Genomic DNA, 12,093 nt, shown 5'->3' with positions numbered 1-12,093 from the left:
CTGTCAGAGTTAAGCCCGTACTTACCTGCTGCTGCTAACCCAGGTACCTGAACCAACGTGTGTAAGGATCACCAGGGAACACATTTAAATGCAGGAATTTAATTTTCTTAAAATTCCATATATATATATATTATGAATTGTCTTTAATCATATTCAGAATTTATTTTAACAGTAACCAATTTGGACCATTGTGAACATTCCCTGTTTTAAAATTGACATGGTTTCCATTTAAAAAAGGATACAAGGGTAAATTGGTGAAGTTTGCTCTCTGCATTTTCTAACTTTCTACTGAGTTGTGACTGAATGAGAGAGCTCTAGTAGCGTTTGCCAGTGAGGTTCATAAACTAAACTCTCAGGAATTAATTGCATCTGTTCTAGAAGTGCTTCTGGGTCTTAGCCTGGCCTCTTCAGAGTGGTAATTTTGACCATCTCCTCTGGAATATAGGCAGGGCTAATTAGAAATTAATCAAAATGATTAACCTCTACAGTCCTTCAGCCTATGGAATGCTTTAAAAAATGTTAAGGGAAAGCCCCAGGAGACCATTTTAGGTAAGATTTTTGTTTGAATTTTAAAATGCATAGAACGTTAAAAACCAGCAATTTATTTTCTAAAATATTGCTCTACTTTTGGGAATAATAGCATTGGTAATACGCACAGGTTTACCTCATTCTATGCAAGAGGGGTTAATAACATAAGGTTTTGTAGTAGCTACTGGAAGTAAAATTTGTTACTTTATAGTGTAAGAATGTATGGAATCGCATGTCACCATTTCTTAATACTGACTCTTTGGGGGCATAAATGCAGATCACGTCAACGCAAGTTGATTTTCATGTGTCAAATGTATGTGAATTCAGCTGTTAAATTACTGGATATTTATCTTAAACAACATTGCTGAGAGGGACCTACTGTAAATGTGACATCCTCACACTTCCCGAATCTTTAACTTTGAAGAATCTTCCCATAAACTTAAAGCCTAGAAGCGTTCCAAAGCAAAGGTTACAGCAGTCATTATTCTCAGGCTCAGTGAATTCAACCCAGGACTCTGAATCTGTAATATGGGCACAAGAAACCTATTGTACGGTATATCGTACCAGCCCCTTGGGTTTAGGGGCTCTGTGGGGAATGGAGTAAACCAGGAGAGAGACGATTTGGAGCCAGTCAGTCCTGGTAATTAGTTCTGTGAAATGCTCATTTGTAGCCAGGTTTTATAAGCTTCCAATTCTACAACAAAACCAGGCTCTGAGTGTCCCACCCAGTCATGAAGTGCTTCTTGTCTTGATCCGTGACCAACAGTTAATGGTTGGTAAGGACTGCCTACAGTCTAAACACAAGCCGAAGCCCTCTTCATTGTTCATACTCTAACTCCTACTGCTGATGAAGAGAAAATAAGTTAACGCAGGGGAGATTTATGTCTTAGCCATAACTCCAATTGTACAACTCAATAGCCCCATTATCTTTTACAGTTCAAGATGTACTGCTGACCTTGGGTTTGTTTTTGGTTTTTTTCCCTGTTAGGATTATTTGGGGACTTTTGGTAGTTTAAACTCTTTAACCTTTTCCTTGCTGTGTATGAGGAAAGCTAAAGCTGTTATCAACTTCTTATTCTACGGATACTAACACGGGTTTTCAGTGTTTGTTTGTTTTTATTATTATTAATTTTGCGTGATGTGAATACCCTCTCCCATCAATATTTGTATTATGGTGCTATATATTAGTAATGATCCTTTAATATTGGGAAGGGATTTTAAAAATACTGTGATTAAACTGGGTTTCTTCCTTTGATTTTCATATTTTAAATAAAGCCACAGTCATTTATACAAAAGAAAAGTATCTGTCCCTGGGCAAATCTTTTGAGGACAGAGGTCAAAGTAAACTGCATAAGGTTTTTACATCATTTCTGTATGTATTTGATATATAGATCAATATCTGTACAAATTTAATCTTTTATTTTCTTGGTAACTCGTGATCATTGAGAAAGTGTTTGAAACTTTCTCATGAAGTGTATATATAATGGCGTGAAAAATTCCTTCGGAGAAATTTATGTTCCTTTCATTTTTACCAAATCGCAAATTTTCAGCATGGATGTGAAAAGCATTAAAATTATAACTTTGTGTACAAGATGAAAATAATTCACTAAATTTGCCCTTTTTTTACACAAAATAAAATGTTAAAGTTAAGCTGTATTTGAGTGATTCTTTAATACGCTTTGGTTTGGGTGGAGGGGGAGTATATTGCTTGCCTTCTAGAAGCAGTCAGAAGCCCCTGGGAAAGTGGGGTCGGTTCCTTCCTCAAAGAACCTGTCATAAGGTGGAGCAAAGCACGTGAGTGCCAGGAGGAGGGATTCACTACTCGCTGGTGAGGGAGAAAGAGACATGGGTAGACAAACGGACAAGGTTGCATCGGAGCTGGGATTTCACGGGCAGGGAGGGAAAGAGCAGAAACTACAGCAGGAGCAAGCAGAGGTGAGTGGGGACAGGGACAGTTTACGGGGAAATTAAGTCACTTCAGCTAAAACATCATGTTTTGGGGTGGCATGCTTTAGTTAGTGGGAGACCTTTTTTGTTTGTGTTTTTAACTCCATTAACCTCAGCATCAAAGTTAATAAGAGTGTAAATAAAATATCCCAGCTAAGTCTTGCCCTTTACATTAAAAGGGAATGCAAAGAAGCCCGCCTTTACCAACAGCTGGCTCTTTGGGAAATTACTCAACTTGCACTGCAAAAGCAGTTTGTAGCGAATTTTATGAATTGGAAAAGGATATGTAAGATAGTCATGAGATGGACTGAGTCCCTTCAGGGGTTAATTTCACACTTGAGAAAAATATAACAAATTCCATGAAAAACGAAAGAAGAACCTAATTTTCTGCTCTGCTTTCTACCTTAAATGGCTTCAACAGTTGCCCTAGTAAGCTGGAATTCCCAGGTTGGGGCTCATTTACTATCCCATGAGCTTTTTGTAAATCATCATACGCCTCTTGGGAAACTAGTTCCCAGGTATACAGTATGCCCAGAATTAAGAGTAACAAGTGTTTCCCCAAAACAAGTAACTCTTTAGCACTGTGTTGTTTATCCAGGCTTGTGAGATAGGGAGAACAGTTAAACTATTTCCTTTTTACCAGCTACTACTAAAGCTAGGATAATCGTTTTTTGGCCTGTTAGGAATTACAGGTCCCACAGTCCGAAATAGGGTTTGCCTGTTGACAAGGACTAGATAATGTAAAGGTAATGCATTTTAAATAACGCATTTACTATGTGGTTTTTTTCTAAAAGGTTGATCGAAAGCATGAAAGGTTCTGAATGAGTTGTCACTTTCACACCCCAAGCTGGTGTAGGATTAGATCCTCAGCGCAGCCTTACTCCAGAGGCAGTACTTTTAATCCCACCATACTCTTTCTCATTCAGTTCTACCAAATTAAGGCCTAACGTCCGCAGCCTTCCTCTCAGCTCTCACCACTCGGAATCGACTTCACTGACCCTCCAAACTCCATTTCTCATGTCACTGGAAAACTACTTATGTGAAGGCAGAAAAGCATAGTGGCCACGAGTGTGGAGTGTGAAGCCAGCCACTCGGGCTGGAACCTGGTTCCTCCTTCACTGGCTAGTTACGTAATTTCTGGCTCAGTTTCCTCAGTTGTGAAATGGGGATACTAGTGCCAGCCTCCCAAGAGTTGTAAAGATGCAACGAATTCATTTGTGTAAAGTTCTTCAAACAGCCCTGTCAGAGTTAAGCCCGTACTTACCTGCTGCTGCTAACCCAGGTACCTGAACCAACGTGTGTAAGGATCACCAGGGAACACATTTAAATGCAGGTTCTAATCTACCATTTTAATAATCACACTTGACTTCTGCTAAGGATAAAATGATTTGCTTGCTTGCTTTGTGATACTGCAATATCAACATTATAGAAATTCAATGCCCATCAGCATAACACTCATAAGGACCACAAATATTTTAAATTAGAGGGAGAGGTACAAACGGTTGTATTGCAGAAATTGAAAGATGAAAAGCAAAAGCAAAGACAAGTCTTTCAAGCAGCAACCAGACCCGGAAGTAACGCCACTGAAACAACTTATAAAGTAGCTTATATACTTGGGGGAAAAGGGAAGCCATTCAGTGATGTAGAAATTGTGAAAGAACGCGTTGTCAACGTTGAAGGATGTTTAGACCCCAATGTTTCAAAGTACAAACAACTGCCTCTTTCAAGGAGTGCCATAACTGATTGGCAGCGTGAATTGCCTTCAAGTTAACAGAACAACTTCATGCCAATACTTCAAAAGGAAAATATATATTATTCAATCGTTCTGAATGAATCAACTGATACTACCGACTCCACTCAGGTTTTATACTTCATTTACACCATAACAGATTTTCTCTACTATGAAGAGTTACTTGCTTTAGGCACTCTTTCAAACAGAACAGGGGGAATACATGTCTTCAACAACTTTCAAGATAAATGCCATAAGCTGGACTGAATTTGGTAAATTTAGTGAGTGTATGTACACATCGTGCACTTCTCATAACAGGAAAACATGAAGGGTTTATTGCACAGATAAAAAAATTATTAACAGAGCCAGATGCTCTCATTTCTTTTCATTATATCTTGCATCAGCAAAATCTATGCTAAAGCTGCTATTTTAAGTGACATTTCGCAACGTTATAAGTATTGTTAACTATGTTCATGCAAATGCAACACAGCATTGTCAGTTTCCTAACATGCTGAAGTTAAAGGATGAGGTATTCATTGTGGATTTGCCATATCATTCTAAAGTATATTGATTATCACAGGGACAGGCGTTAGCCAAAATTTTCTCTCTGCAAGAACAGATAGTTAAATTCTACAGAGAACAGAATCAGCAATGTGAATTATTGAAAGATTTCTATAGAAATGCAGCACTTGTGTGTGGTATCAGGTCAAACCAAAATGACTTGAATATTTCTTTGCAAGGTAAAACTAAGTCTATATATGATATGTGGCCAAAAATCCAAGCATTTTGAAAAAAACCATCTTTTTTCAAAACACTTTTTCTTCCAAAGGAAATGTTTGATGAACATTTTCCCCAGTTAGCAAAGGTCGTTGATGAGCAGGATGATATATGCAAATCATTTGAAGAATATGCAGCTGTTATAGACCTATTAATTGGAGAATACAATGACAGGTTCGCTGACTTTGAGGATCATAATGTCACACTCAAATTAGCATTTCAGCCCCACCTAGTTGATATCGCCAAGGCACCTAAAGAACTACAGATGGAATTGATTGAGTTCTCAGTACACATTTTAAGTCATTGTTTGATGGTAAGAAAAATCCAAATGTGGAAAAATGCAGAATACCCCACACACCTTCAGCAACATGCCTGAAAAATGTTTTCTTGCTTTTCAACCACTTATTGCTGTGAATCTGCATTCTCCCACCTAACCCGAATCAAGACACCCTTAAGGTCACAAATGACTGATATTTTATACATCTAGAGCAGCAGTCCCCAACCTTTTGGGCACCAGGGACCAATTTCATGGAAGACAATTTTTCCATGGACTTCGGCGGGGTAGGTTTGGGATTTAAGCGCATTACATTTATTTTGCAGTCAAACCTCTCTGCTAGTGAGAATCTGTATTTGCAGCCACTCCCCAGCGCTAGCACCACCGCCTCAGCTCCACCTCAGATCATCAGGCATTAGATTCTCATAAAAAGGGTGCAACCCAGATCCCTCGCATGCGCAGTGTACAGTAGCGTTCGTGTTCCTATGAGAATCAAATGCCACCACTGATCTGACAGGAGGCGGAGCTTATGCAGCAATGCAAGCAATGGAGTGGCTGCAAATACCGTAAATACAGCTGAAGCTTCGGTTGGCTTGCTCACCTCTGCTGTGTGGCCCAGTTCCTAACAAGCCAGGGACTGGTACCGATCCATGGACCAGGGTTTGGGGACCGCAGATCTAGAGGATCAACTGAAACTACGGACCTCCATACTGCAACCAAACATTCAAATACTTTCCAACAAAAAGCAGACACAACAAAGTCATTCAATGGTTAACTTCAAAATTAACAGTTTTCATTTTTTTGAAATTATTATTAAATACATAATAGTTACATTTTTACAAAGTGATATACATTTTTAAGTATATCTAATTAAGTTTCTTGAATGTGGCCTTATCTGATTACAGCTAAATTAATGGGGCCTTCCAACACAAAAAGGTTCTCCACCCCTGGATAACATCATTCTTCCATCATAAGCAGGACTGAGTTCTGGATAATGCTGCTATACCAGGGAAGCAAGTTACTTCTTTCGGCTTAGTATCAAATAACTACAGGGAGACTGCCCAGTTTCTAAAGGTTTTATTGGTAAATATGCTTTAGAAAAGAATGATCAATCCTATTGCTTCCAAGTCAGTGGAATGAAGAGCTGTGTCCAGGGACACACCAAGCGGTGCTGAAGGGGACTGCTGCTTTGTCCACCTCTTATTCATAGACCCAGTCGTAAGCACAGGACTTGTAGTCAACCAATTCCTCAGGCTTAAACCACAGGCTGATTTCTTTTTCGGCACTTTTTACTGAGTCGCTGCCATGAATGATGTTCCTAAAGAAAGAGAATCATTACCAGTTGCCATGTTGTAAAGTGCAAAAGTCGGTTTCATGGGTCCAGTAAAGGGTAGCCACTGCAGACCTTTTCTGCCGAATTGCCACTGGAAGCAGCAGACCAATTACACCCCAAACTATTTCCTTTTAAAATCAACTATAAAGATGCTTGATTAAAAAAATCCCTTGGCTTAACTGTATTATGCTTCCCAAGATTTCCCCCTCAAAACAGTACTTGGACCCCAAGATTCCTGATGCCATAAAACATTCCTTCTCAAATTTTTGAGAAATCCAGGAATAGTGAAACCCACTCTAAACCAAAACCCTAACTAAATGTGACGTATTCTTTACCCAGGGCCATTTCTGCTACATTTTCTTGTAACACTGATTTGCAAAGCATGACCACGATATAACATGCTTATTAATAGCAATCCCTTTATTCCATTTGAATCTCGTAAACTGTGCCGTTTTTGTACAGATTTTGTACAAGTGAGGGAACCAAAAGATTAAGTAACACACCCACAGACATAATGCCAAAAGGGCACAGGCAAGGCTAGAAGAACCCTTCCTTTCTCCACCCTTACAAGGCACGTTCTGCTATGCCACCCCATGCACCTCCCTCGTGGAGTGTCTTGGTTAAAAGTAAACTATGGAAGCAGCTATTTATAAAAGCTTTTATCCAGTGATAATCACCACCTAATATATAAGTTCAAATTTTTCTCAAATTAGGATATGCCCCAAATGCTTGCTTTCTACCCCATTTAAATGGTGTCAAGTAAAAGTCATCAACATCCCCACAGGATTTACCTGCCAACTTGAATGCAGAAGTCCCCACGAATGGTGCCCGGCTTAGAATCCGCTGGATTGGTCTCCCCAAGCATCACTCGGCCTGTCTTCACCACATTCAGCCCCTCCCAGACCTTGACAGTAAGGAAAAGGAATCCCATCAGATGTGCCACTCAGGACCAATAGGGACAAACATTTACTCCTACCGAACAGAACACATCAATGAAACCAATCAGTGCGTGATTATCGGCTAATCCCAGAAGACAGTAGGGGCCTATATACAAAAAAACTCCATTCCAAACATATCGCTAGCATACAGAGAAAAGTCTACCGAACTTGGGGACTTCCCAGTCTGAATCAGAGATAAATAGACTGAAGAATTTTTATAAAGCCACACTGACAAGAAACAGTGAGGAGAGGGTAGGGAAAGTGGTCAGACAGGAAAAGGATCAGTGGGAAGGCTGACATGCATGGGGAAAGTATTCCAGGAAAGAGCAGAAGGAAGAAAAAGCCACACTCAGGGAACAGGAAGTAGGTCTACTTTCTCAACAATTTCTGTGCCTCCCTGTTACCCTCTCTCCTTCCATTCTCCTCACTCCCAGTTGGACATTAACACTATCCAGAAGAAAATGTTTCATTTCTAGCACAGGATTAGAGAGTGTGTCCTTCACTTAATACATAATTGTGTTTGAATTTTTCATGAGAAAAAATTTTAAAGTGTTCTTTTAAATCTAGGAAACATTAAGGACTAAAACACCTGTCAAACAGAAGAAATGTAGCATTTTTTTGTACGCAGTGAGACTCTCTATTTAACCCCGGCAAGTTTCATGTGACAGTGTCCTTTTTTCTAAGGTCTGATTCCCTTTCCTTTCTCCTCCCAAGCTCCTAGTCACTCAGTTAACTAAATAACTCCAGCAGGCTCATTTGTGAAACAAAGAATTTAGAGAAGCTGGGGAAGATAAAAAGAACACTGAGCCATTTTCCCTGGTTCCCCATCAGCCCCACAAGCACTCACCATGGCCACAACCGGGCCTGAGTTCATGTACTTCACCAGTCCAGGGAAGAATGGGCGGTCTTTCAGGTCAATGTAGTGCTGCTTCAGGTGTTCCTCAGAGGCCTGGCAGTCAAGAGGAGGTACCAGTCAGGAAATAAGCTGGAAAGGCTCAAACAAGGCTCCATCCCATCCTCTGAACCCCCCATTAACATGGTAGGTTCTCTAAAGTAATGTTTGGCTGAGTTTGGTGGTTCATGCCTGTAATCCTAGGACTTTGGGAGGCCAAGGCAAGGAGGTCAGGAGTGCAAGACCAGCCTAGGCAACATTAGCTAGACCTCATCCCTAAAAAAACAGAAAAATTAGCCGGGCATGGTTGTGCACACCTGTAGTCCCAGCTACTCAGGAGGCTGAGGCAGGAGGATCACTTGAGCCCAGGAGTCTGAGGTTGCAGTGAGCTATGATGACACCACCACACTCTAGCCTGGGCAACAGAGTGAGACCTTCCCAAAAAATAAAATAAAAAAAATAAAAAATAAATAAAAGTCAGGTTAGATATTTTAGCCCACATTCATAAGGCATATATATGTATTTAAAAAAAGAAATCCAAAATATATAATTGACACCATTTTAGCAGAAAGATTGTTCAAATCATAAAGACACCCTCATAATGTCAATGTTATGGATTTTGTAATCCTAAGAAGTAGGTGGTTTGAGAATCTAGATTTAAGGAGTTAAATACCAGCTGCAATTGAAGTATAATAAATATGCCAGGTAATATGCCAGATAGAGGTCATATTAAACTCCTCTGGCCTACTCACAATGCCCTTTTAAATATTTCAGATGATAACTGAGAACATTCTCTTCACTGATAAGCTGGGTTGAATTTCACACACTTATCCCTAAGTGTAGGGAGTCAGATCTGTGCCCCAAATTTAATGTGGAAAATATAGTTATTAACCTATGCAAAAGGAAGGGACACGTCACCTAAAACCTCAATCAATTCGAAGTTTCAGGCTAAAGCACAAAAGATTCCAAGCCTCCATTCTGTGCAAATGTAGACCCGGGTGGGTAGGGAAAGGGGGTCTCCTGCCTTGCGGCGGCGACAACACGCGCCCGCGGGAAGGAAGCCAGCTCGGGAGGAGCCACGTTACCTCCGCTTAACCTTCCCAAGGTCGTCAGTCCTCCCAAGCCTCAGGCAGGGGTCGGCGGGCCGGCGCAGCCCTGGGCGGGGCAGAGGGCGAAGGGGCTCCCGCGGGCGTGGAAATGGCCAAGGCGGACCGCGGCTCGGGAAGGGGACGCGGACCAGGCTCTGCGGGTGGGGGAAACCCCACGACCCGGCTGGGGACCCGGAGGGGAGACGGGGGCGCGTTACCCGAAGGAACTTCATGGCCACGAGGCGGAATCCCTTCTGCTCGAAGCGCTTGATGATCTCGCCCACCAGGCCGCGCTGCACGCCGTCCGGCTTGATGGCGATGAAGGTGCGCTCGAGATTGGCCATGGTCCTGCGGGGTGAGAGGCGCGGTCAGGGCCGGGATCCCGCGCCAGCGAGGCCACGTGGGCGCCCGCCCGGCCCGCCTCCCCCACCACGAGCGGCCGTGGGGACACGTGGCTTCCCGGACAATCCGCCCCGCCCAGGGCCGGCGCCCCTCCGCAGCGCCCCGAAGCTGCGGAGCCGACGCTGCAGGGGCCCCGTTCCCACCCGGCGCGGGGGCTGGGGAGGGGCCGGGGACGTCCGCGTGAGGCCGGAATGGGGGAGGGGGCTGCGGGAGGCCGGGGGCGCCTGAGCCTGGGCAGAGCCGGCGCCGCGCAAGCGGGCGAGGGGACCCCACCGCCTTACCCGGAGGCTGGCGGGGCCGGGCGGCGGTTGCGCTGAGCTGAGCTGCGGAAGGAAGCCGAGCGCCGGAGAGACCACCAGCCCCGGGAGCCGCCGGCGGAGGAGGGGCGCGGGGCGGGGCGCGGGGCGGCCACACCCCGGAGGGCCCGGTCGTCCAACCCGCTGGGACGCTCCACCCGCCGGCCGGACGCGGCCACAGGACTGCGTCCACGCCCAGCGGCCTGCCGGGTGCCGCCCTCGCCGGGGAACGGAGCCGGCGAGGGATCCAGAGGCAGGAAGTGATTTGTGCTCCACCTGGATGTCCCACAAGTAAGCCTGCGCACGTCCGAAGTCCAGGTCTGCACTTCCCCGTACTGCCCATGGCCCTCAAGTACCCCTCCCCACACACACGCACACACACACGCACACGGGCGCACACACGCGAGACCCTTCTGGTCTTGGGCTCCTCACTCGGTCAATACCATCTGCTTCCACCATCCGCCCGAGCACCCTCCCCCTCGTGCACCCGCAGTCCTAATGCTTCCTACCTCTGATCCAGCCTCCCCTTTCCCTTCTCTCTGCTGGAGCCCTGGTCGAGCCCTCAGCTTTCCTCATACAAACTTACTGGCAGCCTTCCAAAGGCCCGCGACCTCCGCTCTCCCAACACGCACGGAGCCTTGCTCAGCACCCTCCCTGAATGGTCATCTGATCCTGCCTCTGCCCTGCTGCGATGACTCCCCCCCACAGCCTACGCAACGACATTCAAACCCCTTAGCAAGAGGAGCTTTTTGCAGTAGGCCCTGCTCCCCGGATGCCTGTCTCCCCCACCTACATTTCCAGCCCCAACCAGCAGTCGCGTTCCCACCCTGAGATGGGGCTCCCTGCCCAGCGGGCACTACTGTGCGGTCAGGTCATCCAGTTCAACCTAGATTCTCTCACAGAGATCAGGCCTGTCATGGACGTGTAGACAATTCTTAGCTCCTGAGTACCTGGCAAACAGGCCCCCTTTGGTGGTGGGTGGCTTCCATGGGGAAATCAAGGAGCCCCTTCTCTTAGTGTACCAGCACTTACTGGCACCCTGCACAGCAGTGCATGCTGCCCTGGGTTGGGGGGAGCCCGTGTGCTCCGAGCTGACCACCTCAGTCATGCCATCACCCCTGTCGTCCTGGTGCTGCACTGATCACCTGCCACTGGCCAGATGGGTGACAATCCAGGCCTCTGTTCCACCTCATCCGCTTTCCAAAATTCTAGTTACAGAGCATTAATGCACAATAGATTGGCAATGACTGTCACTTGTCCCCATTCTGGGGCAGTGTGTCCTTTGGCCTCGATCTGAAGCACACTCTTATTTGGGTTTCCTTTTCAGAGTTACCAAATGTCAACTGTGGGAAAGGGTCTGGGAATTTCACGGGCATTTCTCTGTCCAGTGCAGAGCTGTCTACCCTTGGCAGGATCATCTCTACCTACTTAGGGTGCAGGCAGTACCAGCCATCTGCTTTCACCTCTTCTTTCCTTCCTAGAAGACTGTTCTTAACTGGGGAGGCTCTAACCCTCCAGCCTCACCACATCCACACTCATTCCCCCGAAGTCCTGGTACTGTCGTCTCACCCCCCCAAAACAAACAGGCCATGCATTTAGCCCTCAGCTGTCCCTAAAGAAGGAAGCCCAGCCCAACTGTCCTCCTCGCCTCCTCCTGACAAGTGCCTTCCCTCTATGGCCTCTATCAAAGCCAGGTGAACAGGGAAGACACCAAGAAAAAAACCTGCTAAAGTTTGTGGCAAAATTCATAGTTGTCCCCCAGTAGCTGATCTCACTTCCTCCCTTCTCATAGTATAACTCCTGAGTTTTACCTGGGCTCAAGGTTGGTTGCCCAAAGAAAGATAACATTTCCCAGTTTCTCTTGCAGCTAGATGCAGCCATGTGACTGC

At 45.1% G+C, this 12,093-nt stretch overlaps 1 protein-coding gene across 1 annotated transcript; it reads right to left on the bottom strand.

Moving 5' to 3' along the window:
• Window positions 1-6,316: 6,316 nt before the first annotated feature.
• On the bottom strand, window positions 6,317-10,425 carry LOC105824136 (nucleoside diphosphate kinase B). Its single transcript, XM_012661508.1, has 5 exons — window positions 10,190-10,425; window positions 9,725-9,854; window positions 8,374-8,475; window positions 7,380-7,492; window positions 6,317-6,573 (listed from the first exon to the last, which is right to left on the bottom strand). The coding sequence occupies exons 2-5, from the start codon at window positions 9,848-9,850 to the stop codon at window positions 6,456-6,458; spliced, it is 459 nt and encodes a 152-aa protein (XP_012516962.1). The 5' UTR covers window positions 9,851-9,854; window positions 10,190-10,425; the 3' UTR covers window positions 6,317-6,455.
• Between the last annotated feature and the right edge of the window lie 1,668 nt (window positions 10,426-12,093).

The sequence above is a fragment of the Propithecus coquereli genome, unplaced genomic scaffold, assembly GCF_000956105.1.
Source record: "Propithecus coquereli isolate 6110/MARCELLA unplaced genomic scaffold, Pcoq_1.0 Scaffold119, whole genome shotgun sequence".
Lineage (NCBI taxonomy): Eukaryota > Metazoa > Chordata > Mammalia > Primates > Indriidae > Propithecus > Propithecus coquereli.
The sequence above is the reverse complement of the archived record's forward strand: the minus strand, read 5'-3'. Positions and strand labels throughout refer to the sequence as shown.